Source organism: Microcaecilia unicolor, chromosome 1 (genome assembly GCF_901765095.1).
Source record: "Microcaecilia unicolor chromosome 1, aMicUni1.1, whole genome shotgun sequence".
Classification (NCBI taxonomy): domain Eukaryota; kingdom Metazoa; phylum Chordata; class Amphibia; order Gymnophiona; family Siphonopidae; genus Microcaecilia; species Microcaecilia unicolor.
Window position 1 is genome coordinate 130,650,605 of NC_044031.1, and position 21,927 is coordinate 130,672,531.

A 21,927-nucleotide genomic window follows, 5' to 3' on the forward strand; every position below is an offset into this window, starting at 1 on the left:
GCCTCAGCAGGCTTAACCCCAATGCACTCGTTCTCATCATCAGCGTGCACCTAAGACCCAGACAGTTCCCCAGTCAAAGAACGCTCCAGCAGATGAACAAATGGCTAGAAATGAGGAGGGGCGACAAAAATTTCTTCAGGTATATTAGTGAAAGGAAGAAGGCTAAAATGGGAATTGTGAGACTGAAAGTTGCTGCAAACCGCTGTATAGATAATGATGAAGAAAAAGCAAATTTGCTAAACAGATACTTTTGTTCTGTTTTCACTGAAGAAAATCCTGGAGAAAGACCACGATTGACTGGCAAAAGTACATATGAGAATGGAATGGATATAGCACCATTCACAGAAGAGAGTGTGTATGAACAACTTGAAAATCTAAAGGTGGACAAAGCCATGGAACCAGACGGAATCCACCCCAGGATACTGAGGGAGCTCAGAGAGGTTCTGGCGGGTCCTCTTAAAGATTTGTTTAATAAATCCTTGGAGATGGGAGAGGTTCCTTGCAATTGGAGAATAGCGGATGTGGTCCCTCTTCACAAAAGTGGTGATAGGGAAGAAGCTGGAAACTACAGGCCGATAAGCCTCACTTTGGTTATTGGAAAAGTAATGGAAGCAATGCTGAAAGAAAGGATAGTGAATTTCCTGGAAGCCAATAAGTTGCAAGATCTGAGATAACATAGTTTTACCAAAGGTAAATTGTGCCAACTGAATCTCATTGAATTCTTTGACTGGGTGACAAGAGAATTGAATCAAGGACGTGCCATAGACGTAATCTACTTAGATTTCAGCAAAGCTTTTGACACGGTTCCCCACAGGAGGCTCTTGAATAAACTTGACAGGCTGAAGATAGGACCAGACGTGTTGAACTGGATTAGGAACTGGTTGATGAACAGATACCAGAGGGTGGTGGTTAATGGAATTCACTCGGATGAGGGAAAGGTGAGTAGTGGAGTGTCTCAGGGATTGGTGCTGGGGCTAATTCTGTTCATTATGTTTGTGAGTGACATTGCCGAAGGGTTAGAAGGTAAAGTTTGCCTTTTTGCGGATGATACCAAGATTTGTAACAGAGTGAACACCCCGGAGGGAGTGGAAAACAGGAAAAAGGATCTGCAGAAGCCAGAAGAATGGTCTAAGGTTTGGCAATTAAAATTCAATGCAAAGAAATGCAAAGTGATGCACTTAGGGAGTAGAAATCCACGGGAGACGTATGTGTTAGGCGGTGATAGTCTGATTTGTACAGACGGGGAAAGGGAACTTGGGGTGATAGTATCTGAGGATCTGAAGGCGACGAAACAGTGTGACAAGGTTGCTAGGCTGTATAGAGAGAGGTGTGACCAGCAGAAGAAAGGAGGTGTTGATGCCTCTGTACATGTCATTGGTGAGGCCCCACCTGGAGTGTTGTGTTCAGTTTCGGAGGCCGTATCTTGCTAAGGATGTAAAACGAATTGAAGCGGTGCAAAGAAAAGCTACAAAAATGGTATGGGATTTGCGTTACAAGACATATGAGGAGAGACTTGTTAACCTGAACATGTATACCGTGGAGGAAAGGAGAAACAGGGGTGATATGATACAGACGTTCAAATATTTGAAAGGTATTAATCTGCAAATGAACCTTTTCCGGAGACGGGAAGACGGTAGAACTAGAGGACATGAAATGAGGTTGAAGGGGTGCAGACTCAAGAAAAATGTCAGGGAGTATTTTTTCACAGAGAGAGTGGTGGTTACTTGGAATGCTTTCCCGCGAGAGGTGGTGGAGATGAAAACTGTAATGGAATTCAAAAATGCGTGGGATAAACATAAACGAATTCTGTTCAGAAGGAATGGATCCTTAGAAGCTTAGCGGAGATTGAGTGGCAGCACTGGTGGTGGGAGGCGAGGCTAGTGCTGGGCAGACTTCTACAGTCTGTGCCCTGAAATGGCAGATTCAAATCAAGGTCAGGTATACACATAAAGTAGCACACATGAGTTTATCTTGTTGAGCAGACTGGATTTACCGTACCGGTCTTTCTTTGCCGTCATCTACTATGTTACTATGTAAAAGTGACTGTCCCGGATGACTTCAGGTAGGGGGGAAGCTGAAGTTTTTTCAAGAAAGGTGGCCCTTTTCAACTTCCGACCGATAGGTCATTCAAATAGTCCATCTTGGTTATGCCTACATTGGGGAAAGAGACTGCCAGATTGCTCACTGAGAGCAAATCACTTCAGCTCTCAGCACAAGCAGGTACTTGCAGAGGAACTCTCTGCTCTTCTAAATGCCTGTGCAGTTGAGTCTGTTCCACCAGGGGAAGAAGGGAAGGGATTTTATTCCAGATACTTCCTTGTGCAAAAGAAGACGGGGGGATGCGTTCCCTTCCTAGACCTAAGGGCCCTGAACAAAATCCCAAAATGTTCAGGATGGTTTCCCTGTGCACTTTCTAGAGCTCTGGCTGATCTAGAATGCTCTAAAGGCTTGCAGAGAAAGAGAAAATGTGAGGTTGTGTGTTATACTTTTTCTTTTTCTGCAGGTTAATGAGGGTATTTGAGTATTATTTTTGCAGTCTTCTTTTTATCAGGGTTGGGTATTTTGGACTTGCTTGATACTAGCTGTTGGCTCTCCATAAAGTGGACTTGTATGCTACTTTTTGTTTTTGTTTCTTGGCTTATTGATAAGTTTATTTCTGGTTGTGTTCTTATTGTAATATAATGAAAAGTTCCCAATTAAAAAAAATCATGGATCTTTACTCCAGTTCTGCTATTATGTGAGATGGAATACCATTTTGATAGAAATGGTTGTATCTAATGCAGAGTAGTATGCTGGTTTCCATGGAGAGAGGAATATCTCCAAATTTTACTGTTTAATTCAGTGCACATATACAGTTGAAGTTCTCATGGCTGTCTTTTTTTTTTTTTTACCTGGAAGCAACTGCTTTTTGTATGTTTGATCGTTTTTACTCTACGGAAATTCCTGTTGTTGGTTTTAAGTTACAGCAATCCCTAGAGTCTGACATTAGTTTGGTGGATTATCAAGTAGCATCTTTAGACTCTCAAAAACTAAATTAGTTATTAATCCCCCTTTACCAAGCTGTTGCAGTAATGCTGACACAGCCCATTCACTTTGAATGGGCTGTGTCGGCATTACTGCAACAGCAGGTAGTAGCGTGGCTTTGTAAAAAAAAGGGGGGGGGGGGAATAAATGACTTTAGTCAAACTGGTTATGATGTCAGTGTGTTAATTTTTTTCTGTGGGCACAATAGATTAGAGTAGTTTGAGAGAATAATGTTGCTGTTTCCTATATGCGCTATGTAGGCCATTGCGGTATCTACTGGAGGGGTAGATCAACACCTGCAATCTTAGGAAGTGATCACATGATATATCTTCTTTCCACAGAATCTTTGAGTGGGCCTTTTATTATATTTATGGGTGGACTGGTGGTACCCTTCTCCTCCCCTTCACTTAAGCCAGTTTCAGACCAGTTCTAAATATTCTGGAAAGAATTGACTTTGCCTTAAATTGGCTTGAGAGAGTGTTCAGACTCCTTTAGTATGTTGTTTGAATTTGGATAGGACAGTAGCCTGGGCCTGAATAAAATTCTAGGTGATGTCATCTTAGCATTAGTGTTCAGGACCTGGATTGCAGTGAGTTTTGACATAATGAGTGGAGTTGAACGGGTGGATGTGAAGCGTCTGTTTACGCTTTCCAAAAATACTAGGACTAGGGGGCATGCGATGAAGATACAATGTAGTAAATTTAAAACGAATCAGAGAAAAATTTTCTTCACGCAACGTGTAATTAAACTCTGGAATTCGTTGCCAAATAATGTGGTAAAGGCAGTTAGCTTAGCGGAGTTTAAAAAAGGTTTGGACGGATTCCTAAAGAAAAAGTCCATAGACCATTATTAAATGGAATTAGGGAAAATCCACTATTTCTGGGGTAAGCAGTATAAAATGTTTTGTACTTTTTTGGGATCTTGCCAGGTATTTGTGACCTGGATTGGCCACTGTTGGAAACAGGATGCTGGGCTGGATGGACCTTTGGTCTTTCCCAGTATGGCAATACTTATGTACTTATTAGATTGGCTGATCAACTAAATTGTTCTCACTCAAACCAACAATCAGGTTTCCATGTATTACATCAACAAGCAAGAGGGCACTGAATCATGTCCTCTGTGTCAGGAGGCCGTCGGGGTGTAGTATTGGACAGTTCAGCAGGAAATGCTCCTCAAGGCCACTTACATGGTGGGCAAATCCAGCAGCCTAGCTGACAGACTGAGCGGGTCACGAGTGGTCATTCAACATGGGTGTTGCCTGTGAGGTCTTCAAAGTGTGGGGTACTCCCTCAGTGGATCTCTTTGCTGCTCAGTCCACTCACAGTCCCCCAGTTTTGTTCCAGGCTCCAGGCCCATGACAGACTAACATTGGATGCCTTCCTCGTTCATTGGATTTAGGCTATGCATATCCTCCCATACCTCTCGTAGGGAAGACTTTGCTGAAACTCGAGCAAGTCTGCAGGGCCATGATTCTGATCACTTCTTATTGGCCCCAATAAATCTGGTTTCCCCTTCTTCTGGAGTTATTTTCTGAAGAAACATGGAGATTGGAGTGTTTTCCGATCCTCATCACACAGAGCGAGGGATCTCTTCTGCATCCCAACCTCCAGTCTCTGGCTCTCATGGCCTGGATGTTGAGGAATTTGCTTCCTTGCACCTTCCTGAGGGTGTCTCCTGACTCTGGCTGACTTCCAGGAAAGATTCCACCAAGAGGTGTTACTCTTTCAAATGAAGGAGGTTTTGCACTCTGGTGTGAGAGCAGGGCCCTAGATCCTGTTTTCTGCCATACCCAGCCCTGCTTGAGTACCTTCTACACCTCTCCAAGTCTGGTGTTAAAATAATCTCTGTAAGGGTTCACCTCAGTGCAATTAGTGCTTACCATCATCATGTAGAGGGTAAGCCCGTCTCTGGACAGCTTCTAATTGTTTGCTTCATGAGAGGTTTTTTATTGACAAAGACCTCTTTCAAACCTCTAACAGTGTCATGGGACCTCAATGTTGTTGTCACCATTTGATACCTGTCATCTGAAGTACTTGACTTGAAGGTTATATTTTTGGTGGCTGTTACTTCAGCTTGTAGGGTTAGTGAGCGTCAGGCCTTAGTAGTGGATACCCCTTATACTAAATTTCATCACAACAGAATAGTTCTCTGCACTCATCCTAAGTTCCTTCCTACAGTTGTGTCGGAGTTCCATCTGAACCAGTTGATTGTCTTGCCAACATTCTTTCCTCAACCTCATGCTCATCCTTTTACCTTGAGCAGACTAGGCCCTAAAGACAGTCCACACAGCCTTTTGTTTCTTTTGATCCCAGCAGCGTGGAGATTGCCATTGGGAAACAGTCATGTTAGGGCCATGGCTGCGTCAGTAGCCCTGTTGAGGTCAGCCTTCATGGAAGAAATTTGGAAGGCATCAATGTGGTGTTCGATCCATATATTTACATCTCACTGCTGCCTTGAGCAGGATACCCGACGCAACAGTTGGTTTGGACAGACAGTTCTGCAGAATTTGTTTGGGGTCTAGAGTCAAAGTCCACCCTCATAGGCTCATTTTATTCTCTTCCAGGCTGCACTCTCACTCAGATTGCATATAGTTTCAGGTTAATCTGTGTTTGACCTTGCCGTTGCATGGTCCAATTGACCAATGGTTATTGTGTGAGTGAGCATTCTCGCAGGCCTTATATTCTCACATATCCTCCCTCCTCCCCTTGGAGTTGTCTCCTCTTTTCTTTTATGCTCTAGTATTGTACTGATGGTCCCGCATGCACGGTAGAGTGCGACTCATTCTCCAAAAAGCTCTGTAAGCAAATGCAGGTGCTAGAGGTCATTAGTGCTGTACTAACGCCTGCATTTACCTGCGCCAAGTGTTCAGAGGTCAGAAGCATGGGTTCAATAAGCGTGCATATGAACAACACAAGTAGCATGCTAGTGTAATCAAGTACATGCAAATGAGGTCATTTTGTATTCCTCCCCAATTCTCAGAAAAGAGCACCTAAAACAAAACTACTTTACCACTGCAAAAATTAATTCCAGGTTGGAGCAGGCATTAGGATGTTAAAAGAGAGGATCTCTCATGATTGTTTCTTCAGAATCTGCCAGTTTTGATTGTTTTTGGAAGCAGAAGGAAGCCCTTTCAAGCCCTTAAGCACACATTGGCATCTGTTTTCTGCATTTAAATAAAAGTTTTAAAGCAAAAAACATTTTTAATGCTTCTATTAAGGTCACCAAAAACAGACGCCAATGTGTGCTTGATGTTCAGGTTTTGCCAAGTGCATGCGCACAGTAGCAGAGCTTACCGTGGAACTCGTCTACGAATGCTTCAAGCACAATCCTACTGCCAAACTCCCTAATGCTCAATGCTGTGAGTGCGCCTATATTTGCATCTCATTAGCTTTGAGTATTAGGGAGTTGTGTTACTATGATCTTCTATGCCCAGCAAGAACAAACCAGATATTGTGCTTTCTTGGCTCCAGCTACTTGGAACGGTGCTCCATTGTTTCTTCGACAGGATTGTTCCATACTAGATTTAAATCTCTTCTCAAAACTTGGTTGTTTCCCAATGAAGTCTGATTCTGGTGTCTGTTTGTCTCGAAGAATTGTTTGAATGTCTTATCTTGAATGACTGTTTTCCTCCATCCCGACTAATAAATGGAGTTCCTTTCCCTACTTTTATTATATGTATTTTATAAATTGTAAACCGCCCTGGTCTGCTCATCGGTTTTGTGTGGTATAGCAAATTGAATAGACCATAAACAGTACTGGAGTTATGAGCATCAGCCTTTTAGTTCCTTACTCATATGATGGATTAATTCCCAAAACATTTGTTTCTACTGCTATTGTATACATGTTTTACTGATTGAAGTTTAATTGCTGGATTGAATCTGTGGTAAGGGAAAAACATCATGTGACATGGACTGTTTGAAGGACTTGTGTAGCTGGTTCTTAAAATATAGGCTGATCACATACTTGAACACAAGAAGAAAGCAACATGTGACTTCCTGATAGTTTGTAAGAAGATATATTTGTCTATATATTTGTTACTGAAATGTGTGGCTGCATCACTTGTTTGCCTTTCTCTTCTGTTCAAAGATGGATTTACTATACCTTGTGACCAGTGTAGAAATAGGGGATTATGGATGTGACCAGTGTAGAAATAGGGGATTATGGATTATTTCTAAAGCATCTTTTTTAATAACACAAGCCTCGCAAAAGCTTTCACCTTTGCACATTTTTCACATTGTGCTGTCTTAAAAAATGCAATTCAGAATGCATTAATGCAGGACTTTGTTTCACTATTCTATGCATTCAATGTGAAAAAAACATATATTAGTATTTTTAAAAGGATTGAATTTGGCTTGCGCCTCTTTCAGTAGTAGCTCAAGGTAGGTTTTATTCAGGTACAATAGGTATCTTCCTGTCCACTGAGGGCTTGCAATCTAAGTTTGTACCTGAAGCAATGGAAGGTTAAGTGACTTGCCAAAGATCACAAGGAGCATCAGTGGGATTTGTACCCTGGTTTCTCAGCCCATTAGGCTCCCCCTCCCCCTTATGAATAAGAAATCAAGAAGTCTTATGTACTGATTGAATCAGGACATATGAAGACAGTACTTTCTTATGAAAGTATCTTTTGCAGCAGTAGCATCTGTGAGTCATTGGGTACAGTATCTACTAATTTTGCACAGTGGAATGGGGTAGTATTTGCTCATTCTGCTTGGCAGAAAGCTCAAACTATATCAAATTGACTGGGGATCATCTGAAGACTGCAGTCTTCAAGCTTTGCCATAGATTTTCTTTTCAGTTCAGTTCTGGGCTTTGACTAGGCCACTCAAGGGCCGAGGGGAGTTAGGAGGATCTCCAGCCCTCCCTGAACTGTGTTCGGGGGGGGGGGTGGTCAGGGAAATGGAGGTCCAGCGGACCTCCAGTCCCCCTGTTGCCACGGGAGGGGGGGTTGGCTGCCCACCAGGGACTTTTTTTGAAATGCTGAGGGGAGTTGGGGGGGCTAGAGACCCACCGGATCTCGAGCCCTCCCTGAACTTGGGGGGGGGGGGGGCGGATTGTCATGGGTCCGGAGGTTCGCTGGACCTCCAGCACCCGTTTTGCCATGCTCAGGGCAGGGGTAGTTGGGATCTGGTGGTCCCATGGACCTCCAGCCCCTATGTTTGACAGGTTTGGGCTTTTGACAGCCCAGACCTGTCAAACAAGTATGAGAGGATTGTGCTGTTCAGACACAATTCTCCCGCACTTCTACCCCATGATCAGAGAGAATTCTGTGCTTAACTTTGCATGCAATTATCTCTGATCATAGGTCTAATAACGCCTCGCGCTGTTCCAACGCTATTTTTAGAGCATTGTTTGGAGCAGCACGGAGCTTTTGATTATCTGGCTGTGAATGTATACTTGGAAAGATGAGAGAGGGAAGATGTGATAGGAACATTTAAATACCTCCATGGCAGAAATGCAGAGGTAGGCTTCTGAACTGAAAGGAAGTTCTGGAACAAGGAGGCATAAGATTAAGGTAAAGGGGGATTCATTTAGGACTAATCTAAGGAAATAATTCTTTTTATGCAAAGGGTGGTGGATGGATGGAATGGCATCCCAGTAGAGGTGGTGGAGATGAGGGCTATACCTGAATTGAAAAATGGATGGGGCAAACGCAGAGGATCTCTAAGGGAGAGGGGAGGGATAGTTGAGATTAGTAGTTAGTATGGAGAGAGAGACTAGATTAGCCAACATGGTCTTTTATCTACCATAATTTTTTAGGTTTCTGTTGTGTGTCTAAGGGAAAAAGGTTGGTAAAGCAAGCCCCTACTGTACCATTGTATGACACTGGTAAAGGCATAGCCAGCAGCCTCTTGCTCCCCAATGTCTATAATTCCCCCCCACCCTATCCCCAACAGGGTCTCCGTTCTCTATCCATCTTGCTTCAAGTCTTTCTCTTCTGCCCTTGTTCCTACCAGTCTCCCTCTCATATCCTTAACGCTCTCAATCCCCACTGCCCTACTGTATATCTTTTCCTAGTCACTCTCCCCATCTAGGCAGCCACTTTTTATCTCCAGCCACTCTTGCAGGCTTCCAGGTCAGGTTCCCCTTCAATCTACCCACCCAATCTCCCCCACTTATATTATAGTCTGCTAAAGTCTGTTGGTGAAAAGAATTTTCTTCCACTCTGCATCACTTGGATCTCACTGAGTTTGAGCCAGACACTGTAAGAACTGCTGCACTGGTGATTGTCAAGAGACCAGTGTGGCAGTTCCTGCAACACACAGGTCAAACTCTCTGAGGGCCATCCAGTCAAAAAAAAAAAAAAAAAGCTCTTGTTTGGGCAGTGGCAGGCCGTCATGCAGTTATCATGGGATATATGAAAATGGCAGTTGTCAAGGAAAATTTCTAAACAGTATAACAATGTGGCACCTAGGATTTATTGAGCCTTGGTTTATAGTTTTGTCCTCCGAATACTAGCAAACCGTTATTCACCATGCTTTGAGGCTTCAAAGGATTCCATTAGGAGTGGAAGATGTCCATCACAGATACCAGAAATGTTGCCACTGCCTGGAACTGAACTACAGTGCCCCAGTTATATCAATATGTCCACCAAGAATGAGTCAATTTTGGAGCTACATGATGAATGAGCTTAATTGTTCACCACTGAATGTTCCTTCTTCCCCCAGGTTACATAAAATGTTTTTTAATTTTTTTCTAGGCCCCACAAATTAAGCTTCAGTGGAGGGAGGGGGTCGAACAACCACTTGACCTTGGTTTGTGGTTCTTCATGGAGCTAGTCTAGCCATCTCCTGCGTTATATTCTCCATCAAAAAATATTCTGGCCAGATAGTAGTGTGGATCATCTCATTCCATCAGCAAGGACACCAGTGAGGTTCGGCAGACCTCAAAAGATTTTCACAAAATTGTGAGGAACTGTATCTTCCTTCCTTTCTCTTTTGTGAAAAGGAATCACATCTGCCTTTTCGCAGTCCTTCAGAATCACTTTAAAGAAATATTGAAGATCCTATAGTAGAACCATCAGAACTTCAACACGTTCTGTCGATGCTCTTCAATGTATCCAGTGCAGGCTTATTACCTTATCTGCTTTTGTTTGAGTGGACTATCTTGTGAAAATCATTTGAAGTCTGCTGCACTTCATTGATGTCCTTGCTGATGGAGTAAGATGATCCACACTGTTGTGTGGCCAAAATATTTTTTGGTGGAGAAGACAGCACAGGAAATGGCTGCACAGGTCTGCACTTAGAGGTAACATTGTGAGTGAGAGGTCTGATTTTTCTCCAGTGCTTTAGATGGGAGCTTCAAAATTGTCTTAATCTCAGGCCTGCGCATGTGTGCTGAAATCTTTAAGCCCACCTGGAAACTTCCAAGGAGGTTCATGCCATGTAGGAAGATCCTTGGTGCTGCTTTTTTGAGGATGGATTCTTAAATTCACTGCATAAGGATCAAACCAGGCACATTTTGTATAGCAGTGCATAGTTACTGAACCACTGGGCCAGCCTTAATCTTAAGTCTTTGTTTTTAGGTATGTGTCATCAGTGCAGAGTTTCTTTTATTGTTACCTCGTGTCTATCCATACACCAGTATTAGGGCCTTTCTCTGTGGATAGATTTTTTGTTTGACAAATATTGCAATGCACTTTGTTCCACTTGGAAAAGTGTAGAGTGTAAATAAATAATGGTATAAAATTATATTTCAAGAGGAAGAGCTTTGATACACTTGAGGAGTGGAGCCATTCTTAAATTTTCAGCAGCAGGTGGGAATCAGCGATATCATGACAAGAAGACTTAGAACAACACACCTTTTTATTCCTTCCAATCCAACAAAATCAACAGACCTAATTTGGAGTGGCGATAACCTGGTGAAGAGACACACTGAATGTGAAAATGGGCCAGATCCAACTAGGAGTTTTAGAAAAATGAGCTTCCCAGAATCTGACTAAATACATTTGTATGGGAGAAGCAGTTCTCCCACCCCCCCCCCCCCCCCCAACCCCAATTGAGCTGCCTATTGGTGATTTAAATGTATATTTGATTTTCTTTGTTGTGAAATCTGACAGACTGAATCAAATAACTCTCAATGATTGCTATGTGAACTACCAGCTAATACCTTTGCCATTGACAATGGTACCAAGTGGTTAAACTATTAGAGCCATCCTATGAAAGCTGTTGACAATGACATTTAATGGTTTTATATATTATCACACTGTGATTTATTTTTAATTATTCTTTGCAAACTACTACTCCATTCAAACTACCCCTCCCTTCTCCCCTTGAGGTCATAGGCATATGCAGACAGCACAGCTACACACAATGACATGCACAGAGAATAGTTGGAAATAATTCAGTAAGCTATCCTCTCATGTTTCCCCCTCTTATTGCACTAGAAGTGTATACTACTTCAGTTTGTTTATTTTTCTTCTTTTACTGCTTACTCAGTTTTAGGGGGCTATGGGCCTCTTTTACAAAGCTGTGCTAGTGATTCCCTCACTGCAAATGAGAGGAAGACCATAGGAATTGAATGGTCTTCCTTTCATTTATCGCATAGGAATTGCTAGCTCGGTTTTGTAAAAGAGGCCCTATATGCACTAAGAAGTTTGGTAAAATTGGTCTGTAGGAATGAACATATAAATTTTTGCAATTCTTAAGATTTTAGTGGTGTATAAATACAATAATTCAGAAGTTCAGTCTCTAATTTTTCTATATTTATATCTCTATAGCATCCTATCATACCAGTCCATTGGATGGAGACAGAGGAAGAAAATAGTTCTTGTGACTCACCCCTTAAGGGTATTATGCAGCATAGAATGTTTAGTATTTCCTCTGTCTCCCAAGCAGATGGATGATGGGCTAACAACCCTGCTCCTGACCTGATTAACAACTAGTTTCATTTGAGCTTTTAACTTCCCTTTTGGGGTTTTCTTGAGCCAGTTTTTTTAAACAGAGACTCGGTTGAGTTTGGGGGTGTCTATTTGGCTTGTTCTCCTGATCCAGCTTCTAAGCTGTGTTCCAGTTGAGTTGGGAAGTGCCCTCCTGGGGTTGTTCTCTTGACCCAGTTTAATTCCTGGGGTTCAGTTGAGTTGGGGTGCCTTTGGCATAAACTGTAAATAAAAAAAAAAAAAGCAGCTTTCCTTTGGAGCTGAGGAATATTTCTGAGGTTTCTGAGATCTCTGCCACCCCTTCTTCACCAGACCACTGGATCACCAACATCTCCTGTGGAAGTTAGCCTGCATTTGCTGAACCTCTTCTAATTTACTTAAATTATTTCAGCACTCTGGTGTTTGTGCCTCTGTTCCTTATTCAGCTGTCACTTTTTCTCACAGCAGGGATCTCGGACAGGAATCTTTGTTCTCCCAGTTTCTATAAGCAGTGAAATGTTTTATGTGACTGACTATAAGTAGCAAATATTTCTTTGACTCTTATGTGGAGGATTAACCACTCCTGTTTCTGAGTGACATAAAATTTTCCTCAGTGTTCCAGACTGTTAACTTTTTCCCGCCAAGATTATTTTTCTGTTTCTGTCAGCTGGTGTTTGTTTTTTCAAATGTTTCCTGGCTGTTTGATTCACAGTTAACAAATCCAGATATTTATTAGCTCTCCTCAAGTTTAAAAAAAATGATTTTACCCCTTACTAGGATATGTGGTCCTATTCTTTCGTTCATTGCTGTATGTTGCAATTTGATTTAATTTTGTAATTTCTGGTGCAGTCATCTTAATGGTTACATTAGCTGCCTGAATAGTAGATACTGATTCTACTGCTATTCTCTCTGTTAAATTTGAATATCAGTTAGGCTACGTCTGTTCTTATGTGCAGCAGTCAGTTATTAATTGCAGTTAACTGTATTTAGTTTTTCCTAAACATTAACTGTTCTTATCTTCTTCAGCCAGTTAGCTATATTTTGGCATACATAGCCAAGCTTGCTTTTTTCCCCCATCACCAGTATTATTATTTTTAAAAAATATATTAATGGGTACACTCTGTTTCAATATGAATTACTCTTCTGGCTTGCCAGATTCAGGATAGTTGCATTAGTTTTTCAGTTAATGGAAATAGTGCAGCCAAAGAAGTTTGGTAGACACTGATGATTCGGAGCTGGCCCAGTTGCACAGTTTTTCCATTCAACTGTGGTTCATCTCTAGATATACCTGGATTTTTGGCAACCACGTCTATAGCTCTAGCTACAGTGGCTACACGTATAACATTCTTGATGCATTGACTTAAGGATGCATAGCTGTTCTCATTGGTCTTCCTTTTTTACTCTCAGCGAAGGGTGCTTCTTAATTTTCCTTGGTTGATATAGGGTTGTTCAGCCCCTGATAACTTTCTTCCTATATTTCCTTCTCTGGATGGTCAAGTCCTCAAAGACTTCTGTTGTAGTTGCAATATTCCCTTCATTGATGTACCTTAGTCTTAGGCTATTTTCAAAGACTCTTTAAAGGAAAACATCAGTTGGGTTTGTTTCTTGGTCTGCACAATGGTCTATCAATGCTATTTTTTATTGTTCCTTCGTATCATGGGAATCACATCCTTCTGTTCCATACCTTTTGCTTTTCCAGAGCCTTTCTGATTGCTCTTTGTTCTCTGTACTAGGTATAGCTGGAATAGACCTCTAAGGCTCAGCTGAGGAGATTAGTGATGCCTTTATTTGCAAAATTCGTTCTCTCTATGTTTTGAGTGTTTAGATCTTTTAGTCCCTCCCTAGGTTGGGGACACTACTTTGCTTTATCCCATTGGTCTGGACTGGTCTGATAGGATGATATGGAAGGAAATGTTACGTCTTACCTGATAACTTTTTTCCTTTAGCTTTATCAGACCAGTCCAGAATCCCTTTCTAGTTGATTGATTAATTTTATTTTGCTTACAAGCTATACTTTTCAGTTATCACAGATTCTACTTGTACATTTTTCCTAACCTATAGTACGTCACATGTCTCCTGACTGAGTGACATATGGGGAAGCCACTGCTTGCCCAGGGATTGGTAGCATGGAATGTTGCTACTATTTGGGTTTCTGCCAGGTATTTGTAACCTGGATTGACCACTGTTGGAAACAGGATTCTGGGCTAGATGGACCATTGGTCTGACCCAGTATGGCTTTTCTTATGTTCTAAATGTTTGCATGTTAGTAGAGTATATGTCTCACTAACTGGTAAGGTTATATCTGATTGAATTACTTGGTCTCGGCCATGAGGCAGATTTTGAGCACCATTGCTTGGCTGTTCGAAATACTGAACATTCTATGCTGCATAATACCCTTAAGGGGTGAGTCACAAGAACTATTTTCTTCTTCTGTCTCCATCCGCTGATAGAGGGACACAACCCATTGATCTGGACTGGTCTGATAGGACTAAAGGAAAGAAAGTTATCAGGTAAGACATAACTTTCCTTTGCATGTATGGTGTAGAATGTATTTGCTTTACATAGATTATGGTTTTTTGAAAGATGCTCCCATTTAAAAAATCATTCCGATATTGACTTTAAACTTAAAGCTGTCCTGGCATGAGGAAGGAAGGTTTTAACTTCTGAAAACTGGTCAAAATTATGTTGTGTTAGTCCAGTAAGATGGTATCATCTTACATCTGTTGTTTTGTTTTTTGTTTTTTTTGGGGGGGGAGGGGGTTATTTAATACACTTAAAGCTGTATATGAGTTCATTTGTAGTTTTTCTTCTGGCCCTTACACCATGGTTATGATATTATAAAGTTAATTTGTAATCGTAGAGAAACTTTCATAATAGCAGCATGTTATACAGGTTCCATATATTTCCAGTACAAAAGAATCCATATGAAACTACATTCACTAAATGGCACCCAAATTTAGGCGCTAAAAAAAAAAAGAGCACTATTCTTTAAATGGCTTTCTGAGTTGGGTGCTGTTTATAGAATAGTGCTGGAATCCATGCCCAGCTTTTAGGCATGAGAATTTACACCAGCTGGTGTAAATCCACTTGCCTAAATTAACCGCAGATCCCCTGAAGTCTATAATAGGGCGAGCATCTTTAGTGAACGCCCCTGATCCGCCCATACCCCTCTCATGGTTACACCCCATTTTCAGTTGCACACTAAAGGATTTGCACACACATCTTTATAGAATAGCACTTGGCAAGATATGTACTTAAATCCCATTAATTGGTTGTTAGCACCCAATTATTTGCATGTTTATAGAATTCCCCTGATAGTGTTTGGGGTCTCGAGCCAAATTAGTGGCTCAACAGTATTCCAGAAAAGTTGTTCTCTGGCACAGATCTGAAAGTCTTTGAAATTAATGACATCATCATCTGCTTCTTTTTTCATAAAGGACATTCCTGTTTACTAAAGATGGAAATCCAAACAAACGAAATGTGCACAATGAGACAGCTATGCACATGCTATGCATGGGACCCCAAATTATGATCTCTGATGGAGCTCTCCACCCTCGTTTGGCTCGACCTTCTGAAGATGACTTCAGGAGATCAGACTGTCTGCAGATGATTCTGAGATGGAAAGGAGCAAAGCTTGACCAAGGAGAGTATGAGAGAGCAGCTATTGATGCTGTTGACAACAAACAAAATACATCTTTGCACTATGCTGCTGCCTCAGGGATGAAAGTGTGTGTGGAGGTAAAACTGGATATGCTTGTATATGAATAGAAAGAAGGCTTGAGTTCCTATCAAAGCCTACTAACAATATAAATAGAGAATTAGATTATGTAAAGGTTCTGTTGATTAGATACTTTAATTAAATAAAGATTTTGTCTGTTATCAATAAACATTTGAGAATAAAATTTATGTTTATTTATTGGGCTTTGTTAACCGCCTTTATGAAGATTTACCCAAGGCAGTGTACAGCAGATGCAGCTTGACATAAAACTCTAAATTATATTAGTAGCATAAAAATTGCAAAATGAACAAATATAAGCATAAATACAATCATTGATATAAATTTAGAGACAGGAAATTGAATCCTAATAGAAACTAATATGATACAGTGTCTGAAATATACCTTTTAAAACAGCACAGTAGCACAAGTAGCATAAGAGAAATAATGATAAATATCAGCAAGGTACAAATGATACATCATAATAAGCATAGAAGAACATTCATACAACAGATATGATACAATATCAGCACAGCACAAATGAAACCCCTTAACAATCACGTATTAAAGAATTCAAATAACATAGGATGCTCATAATGTCACTTATTAGGCACTCATATCATTTCATAGAGATACAGTAGCAGTTAAGACTCAAGCATTTACTCTTAATATATGGAACTAAGTAATACTGTGATCAGTCAAAACTGTGTTCATATTTACAGCTTTGAGGGAGCAGAGGTATTTGTCTCATGACTGGTGAAACTCACCTTGCAAGTTAGCATTTACGATAAATCCTTCATGTATATGAAAAAATGTACTTTATACCAGATGATGTAAAAAATAAAACAGCTGAAGCTGAATTTTGAGTACAGCTGTCATATAGTACCTTTCAAGTTTTGACTGTTGTGAAAGGTCTGTGTGAAGCCACTAAATTTAGGAAGCCATTTCCCATCTCTAGATCTTTTTAAAAGTAAGCTATAGTACAACCAGGCATACTTAGAAAAACACTTTATAGTTTATTTGCACTTACTATACCGTCCAAGCTAACTTACAGATCTGGACAGTTTATAGGCTAAAAAAAGAAAAATTCAGAAAAGAACTATAATAATTGATAAGACTGACAGTATCACTCAGCAGTAGCATAATCAGTCAAAGGTGAAGGGTAAATAGAGGGAAAAGGGAGAGAGACATTACTTAGACCAAGAACTGGAGAAAGGGGAGGATATAACAGTGCAATATGATAACCTAGCTTCTCTAAAATGAGGAAGGATAAGATGATGGTAATTTATCGAGTGGAGAAAGCATGCTGGGGAATAGGGGATTGTGAGAGAGGAGAAGAGAGTTGGAAAGACCAACTCCTATGAACCTTAAAAACGAGCATGAGAAGTTTAAATGAAATGTGTTGTTCTATTGGAAGCCAATGGAGCTTTCGAAATAGGAGAGAAATGTGATCAAACTTTTACGCATGACAGATGAGTTTAATAGCGTGTTTTGTATCAGTTGAAGCTTCTTCAGATTTGAACGAGAACATCCTAAATAGACAATGTTACAGTAATCGAGCCTAGTTATCAGTAAAGACAGCATGAGAGAGTGAAATGTGTCTTGATTGAAATATCTGCAAATTGTACGCAATTGATATAGTATGTAGAAACTAGTTTTGCACACGCTAGAAATTTAGGCAGAAAAAGTAAGACCAGAATCAAGGATAAATTCCCAAATAGCAAAATGACTCTACTTGGCAAATACAAGTCCCAAAGATATTCAGAGGAATGGTAGGTGTGGAAAGATCAACAGTGAACCAACAAGCCACATTTTTTTCTTTGTTTATAATCAATTTGTGGGTAGTTAACCAATTTGAAACAAGAGCTAGACAATCTTGAAGAGGACAGAGAGTCAGGTTAAGTGGATTAGTGGGGTATAGCAGAAGAATATCAGCAGCATAGAAATGAAAAGACATTCTAGTTGATTGAATCAGTAAAGTGAGGAGACTCAGAAATAGGTTAAAAAGGAGAGGTGACAGGACCGATCCTTGTGGCACTTCAAGTTGGAGAGCGTGGGTACCCTGTAAAGATGATCAGAAAGAAATGAAGTAAACTATGCCAGGACAGTACCACAATGCCTAAAGAGAGGATAAGTATGCCAATAGAAGATTATGGTTAGTCAGATTTTTGCAGTGCATGAGGCCAATGGATGTGCTGAAATCTTCCTTAAAACATTGTAAAGTGTTTACAGCACTTATTATACAAGATAATAGTATCAAAGAACAAAATTCTTTAAATTTATTTAACTGGCTCAGTGGATGTTCAGTGCTAGAGCTGCTGTGATGTCGCTGTTAGTGCTTCATTGTTGACTGTATGTCAAAGGATTTTGGTATTTATTTATATTGCTTTGAGAAAACTTCTATACCATCAATCAAAGCAAATATTGTCTCTCAAATGAAAAAAAAATGCTTGCTATCCATGTAAATTACATAATCCTCAGGCTGGAAAAAAAACTTACCATGGATTGCAAAAATACATTAAAAAGAACTCATAAGAGAGCAAAATCCTTTTGTACCATTGCAACCACTCGAAACCAGTCAGAAATATTTTGTCCTTCCTTTGCTTATTGCATCTAATCTGACAAAAATGACTGAAATCAGCTTGAAATGTGCTTCCCTCCACAACCCTGTAGACTAACGCAGTCGAACAGAATATCGTAGTTCACCACATCAAAGATGAAGGATATGTTTAAAACGAACACTACAAAAGAATTTCTTGTTTTCAGACCCCTAAGAAAGAAATCCATGAGGGACATGAGTAGTGTTTCTATGGTATGCTTACTTATCAAAATTTACTACCTCAGAGTTCTTTTAGTTGATTAAAAAAAGGAATGAATTTACATTTGTTGAACTCAAAAGAAAATTCTCATTTTTTTTTTTGCCACCCTCATGATAGGCCTTTTACTCTGGTTTTCTCCACCTATTCTCTACTTAACAAAGGGCCCTCTTGGCCTCTGCAGTATCTGCAGATCTCTGGTGAAAGAACTTTCTTAGGCTTTCTCTTGTAGATTTTAAAAAAGCAAAAAACAAAAACCCAGATCTAGAATTGTTAATCTGTCAGCTGTCAGATGAGATTGCTGCCAGTTTGGGCACCTAAGGGATTATTTTCTTCTATAGCCCACCTGGCAATTGGTCCAAAGTTCAAGAGTTCTTCTGTGAAACCATTCTTTTATATTCTGCTAAATTCACTAGAATTTTATTGTTGGGGGATCTTAATCTACACAGAAAGGATGTCATGGATAAAGATGTTAGAGATGTTGTTGCTTTTTTAAGTGCAAAAGACAGGAACCAGACGGTAACTGAACACAAAAGTCCCACGAGAGAAATAGGCAACCAGCCTTCCTTTGTTTCCCACTTTTTGGTGGTTGCTTTTTAAAACCATTATCAATTTGTTTTGCTTAATGCTCAGCCAACTCATTCTAAGGGTCAGTGCTTAGATTTAATTGCATATTTGTCTCAGGGTTTAGTTACCTCTATTACTTGGCATCCAGTCCTTTGGTCTGATCATTTAAAAACTAATTTTATACTCAATGTAATTTTATCCAAATTGTTTGTTTCCAAATGTACTAAAACCATTTTGAAGAGGAATAAGATTGGTCTGTTATTTTTTTGGTCCCAGGTTGAAAGACATCTAGAGTTTGAGGAGAATGACCCTATTAGTTTATTTTCAAACTGGCAGTTGACTGTTAGTAGAATTTTGGAAAAGTCAGCACTATTAAAAGAAAAGTCCATAGGTGTAAGGAAACCAGCTCCTTGGTTTAATCATAGTTTATCAGAACAAAAAAGAAATGTAGGCAGTTAGAGCAGGCCTGGTATAAAACAAATAATCTGGAAATAAAATCTTCTTGGAAATTTCAGTTTACATAAGTCAGACTTGCTATTAGCAAAGAGGCCTTATTTTGCTACCTTAATCAATAGCTCGCCTGTATACTAAAAAAAAAAAAGCTTTTCCAAATGGTTTGCAATTTATCATCACTTACTTTTTCAGGAGAAGAAATTAAATTTAACCAACCTTCAGCTCAGATGCTTGCAGATTTCTTCTTTGTTTACTAAAATTGAGAAAATCATATCTGAATTTCTGTCCATAGTAGAGCAATCTTTCAAGATATGCCAGTTGATCTCTATGACAATATTCCAGCAGATAGATCATGGTCTAATTTTGATGATATTTCTTTGTCTTCAGTGAAGTTGCATTTGCAAAAGGAACTAAATCTTCATCAGCAGGAGCAGACAGAGCAAAGAATCGCTCATCCTTGTTCTGTTGTCTATGATTTGTAAATTTCTTAATATAGGTAAACAGTTAATACTCCTACAGTTTGATATATCCGGAGGTTTTGGTCATATTGATCATTTAAAAGTTGTTGAGAAACTTAGTGAACTCAGATTTAGTGGTTCTGTTCTCAGCTGGTTTAAAGGTTTTCTAGTGAGCTAGTGTTATTGTGTTTTCAAGAATGGGGTTTGTTCTAAACTCTGGAGACCTGTGTGTGGAGTCTTTCAGAGGTCACCACTCTCCCCTTTGTTATTCAATTTATTTATGTCAGATCTGGCCACTATTTCTTTGCCAGCTGATACATTTCTTTGTTCATATGCTTTGTTCATATCGTTGTTCTGTCTCTTGTTTATTCTGATTGGCTGTGTGCTTTTCAGATTATTGAACAGTGTATATCTAGGATTAAGATTTGGGCTTATGGTCACCTTAAGTTAAATGCAGAGAAACAAAACATATTGTGGTTTAGTAATTTTTGACTGATTATGGTTACTTTATCTGATGGTGTGATCTGGAAGGTTGTCCAAGAAGCCCATGTGTTAGGGGTCTTTTTGGACTCTGCGTTATCTTTTGAAACACAAATTAATTATGTAAAAAAAGTGTTAAGCTCAGGCAGTTTAGATCTATATGCTCCAATTTTCATGAAAAAGATTTTGCTCTAGTTGTACAGGGTATGACTTTATCATTCCTTGATTATTCCAATTCTATTTACCTGTGTCTACCTCTGAAATTGTTATCTAGATTGCAGTTACTCTAAAACATAGCTGCAAGGCTAATTTTTTGTTGCACCAGATAGTGTCTCTCTTTTGTTGTCCTGTCACTGGCTGCCTTTATGTGCTCTAGAGTATTATTTAAAGTGTTATTTCCTTAGCTTAGCAGCAGATGAATCTAGAAACTGATGGGTTGTGTCAGCAGATGGAGATAGAGTTCACTGAACTCAGCCTTACAGGACGGCCAGCTCCTCCCTCAGTCAGTATATCTCTATATCCAGCAGGAGGTGGATGGCTCCTTTTCAGCTCTTGGATTTTTCTGCATGGGGGTGCTCCTGGCATAGCTCTGCTAGCTTAGTTGAGTTTGGGGTTAATTGGCTGAGTAGTGCCATCTTGAGGGGTATCTCTTGCAAGCCCAGTTCCCTACCCCATCCCATGGTCCCCTTTCCCCCAGCGCTCATTGCCTGTTTTATGCATGGACACTTCCTCACAAAAAAGAAGACCAATATAGAGCATTTAGAGCACCTTGACCCCTTGGTGAGGGCAACTGGGCCTGGGAGGTCAGATTTGGAGGCATCCCTGGCACAAGATCCCTATATGGGACAGAGACCCATGTCTGAGTGCTACGGGGGAGTTTGATGAGTGTATCACTTTATATTGTCTCGGGTCTTGCTGCACTGCCGGTTTTTTCTCATGGCTGTAGAGGCTGTGAAACGGTGTTTGTGGTGTGGGAAACAGTGGTCTGCGGCCGGGGTGTGCTTTGACATGGGACATTTTGTGAAGGCCTCTCCTTGCTGATGGGAATATTTCCTGCATGGGACTGCATGGTGCGTCGGCACGCTTTGATGTTCCTGCCAGTGCTTTTGCTGTGCAGGAGTCAGCGATTGATGGATAGCAGGCCCGTTCAGATCCAGGCATTATCTTGAACACACTGTCCTCGCAGGGGATAGCTGAGGGGCCGCCTTCAGTGCTGGTTTGTAGGGGAGAGGAGGTCCCTGGGCCTTCAGGAGCTAGGGAGCCATTCTCTCCCAAATTTGTGCTCTTGCTGCATCAGGCCTGCTTGTTGAAATGGGCCTTTCTCCTGCCACAACCTCTTTTGCTTTCCCCCCCTAGTGGGGGGGGGAGGGGTCAAGAGAACCCTGGATCTTTCAGGGACACAGACCTCTGCGGGCCCTGCACAGAAGTGTCTGAAGTGGGGTTGTTTGGACCCCCTTTTCCCATGCTTCAGAGAACATGTTGGGAGCATCCCTGCATCCTTCTCGGATGGACAAGCTGCAGGATTGCAAGCTGGTTCCGGAGGAGCCAGATAACCCATCC

At 40.6% G+C, this 21,927-nt stretch overlaps 1 protein-coding gene across 4 annotated transcripts in view; it reads left to right on the top strand.

The window, feature by feature from the left end:
- The window catches only part of ANKIB1 (ankyrin repeat and IBR domain containing 1), a 410,970-nt gene that overhangs the window by 105,611 nt on the left and 283,432 nt on the right, over nt 1-21,927 (top strand). For all 4 annotated transcript variants that reach the window (XM_030200246.1, XM_030200271.1, XM_030200262.1 and 1 more), the window contains exon 3: nt 15,316-15,616. In XM_030200246.1, coding sequence (XP_030056106.1) covers nt 15,316-15,616 — 301 coding nt within the window. The remainder of the gene's footprint in view (nt 1-15,315; nt 15,617-21,927) is intronic.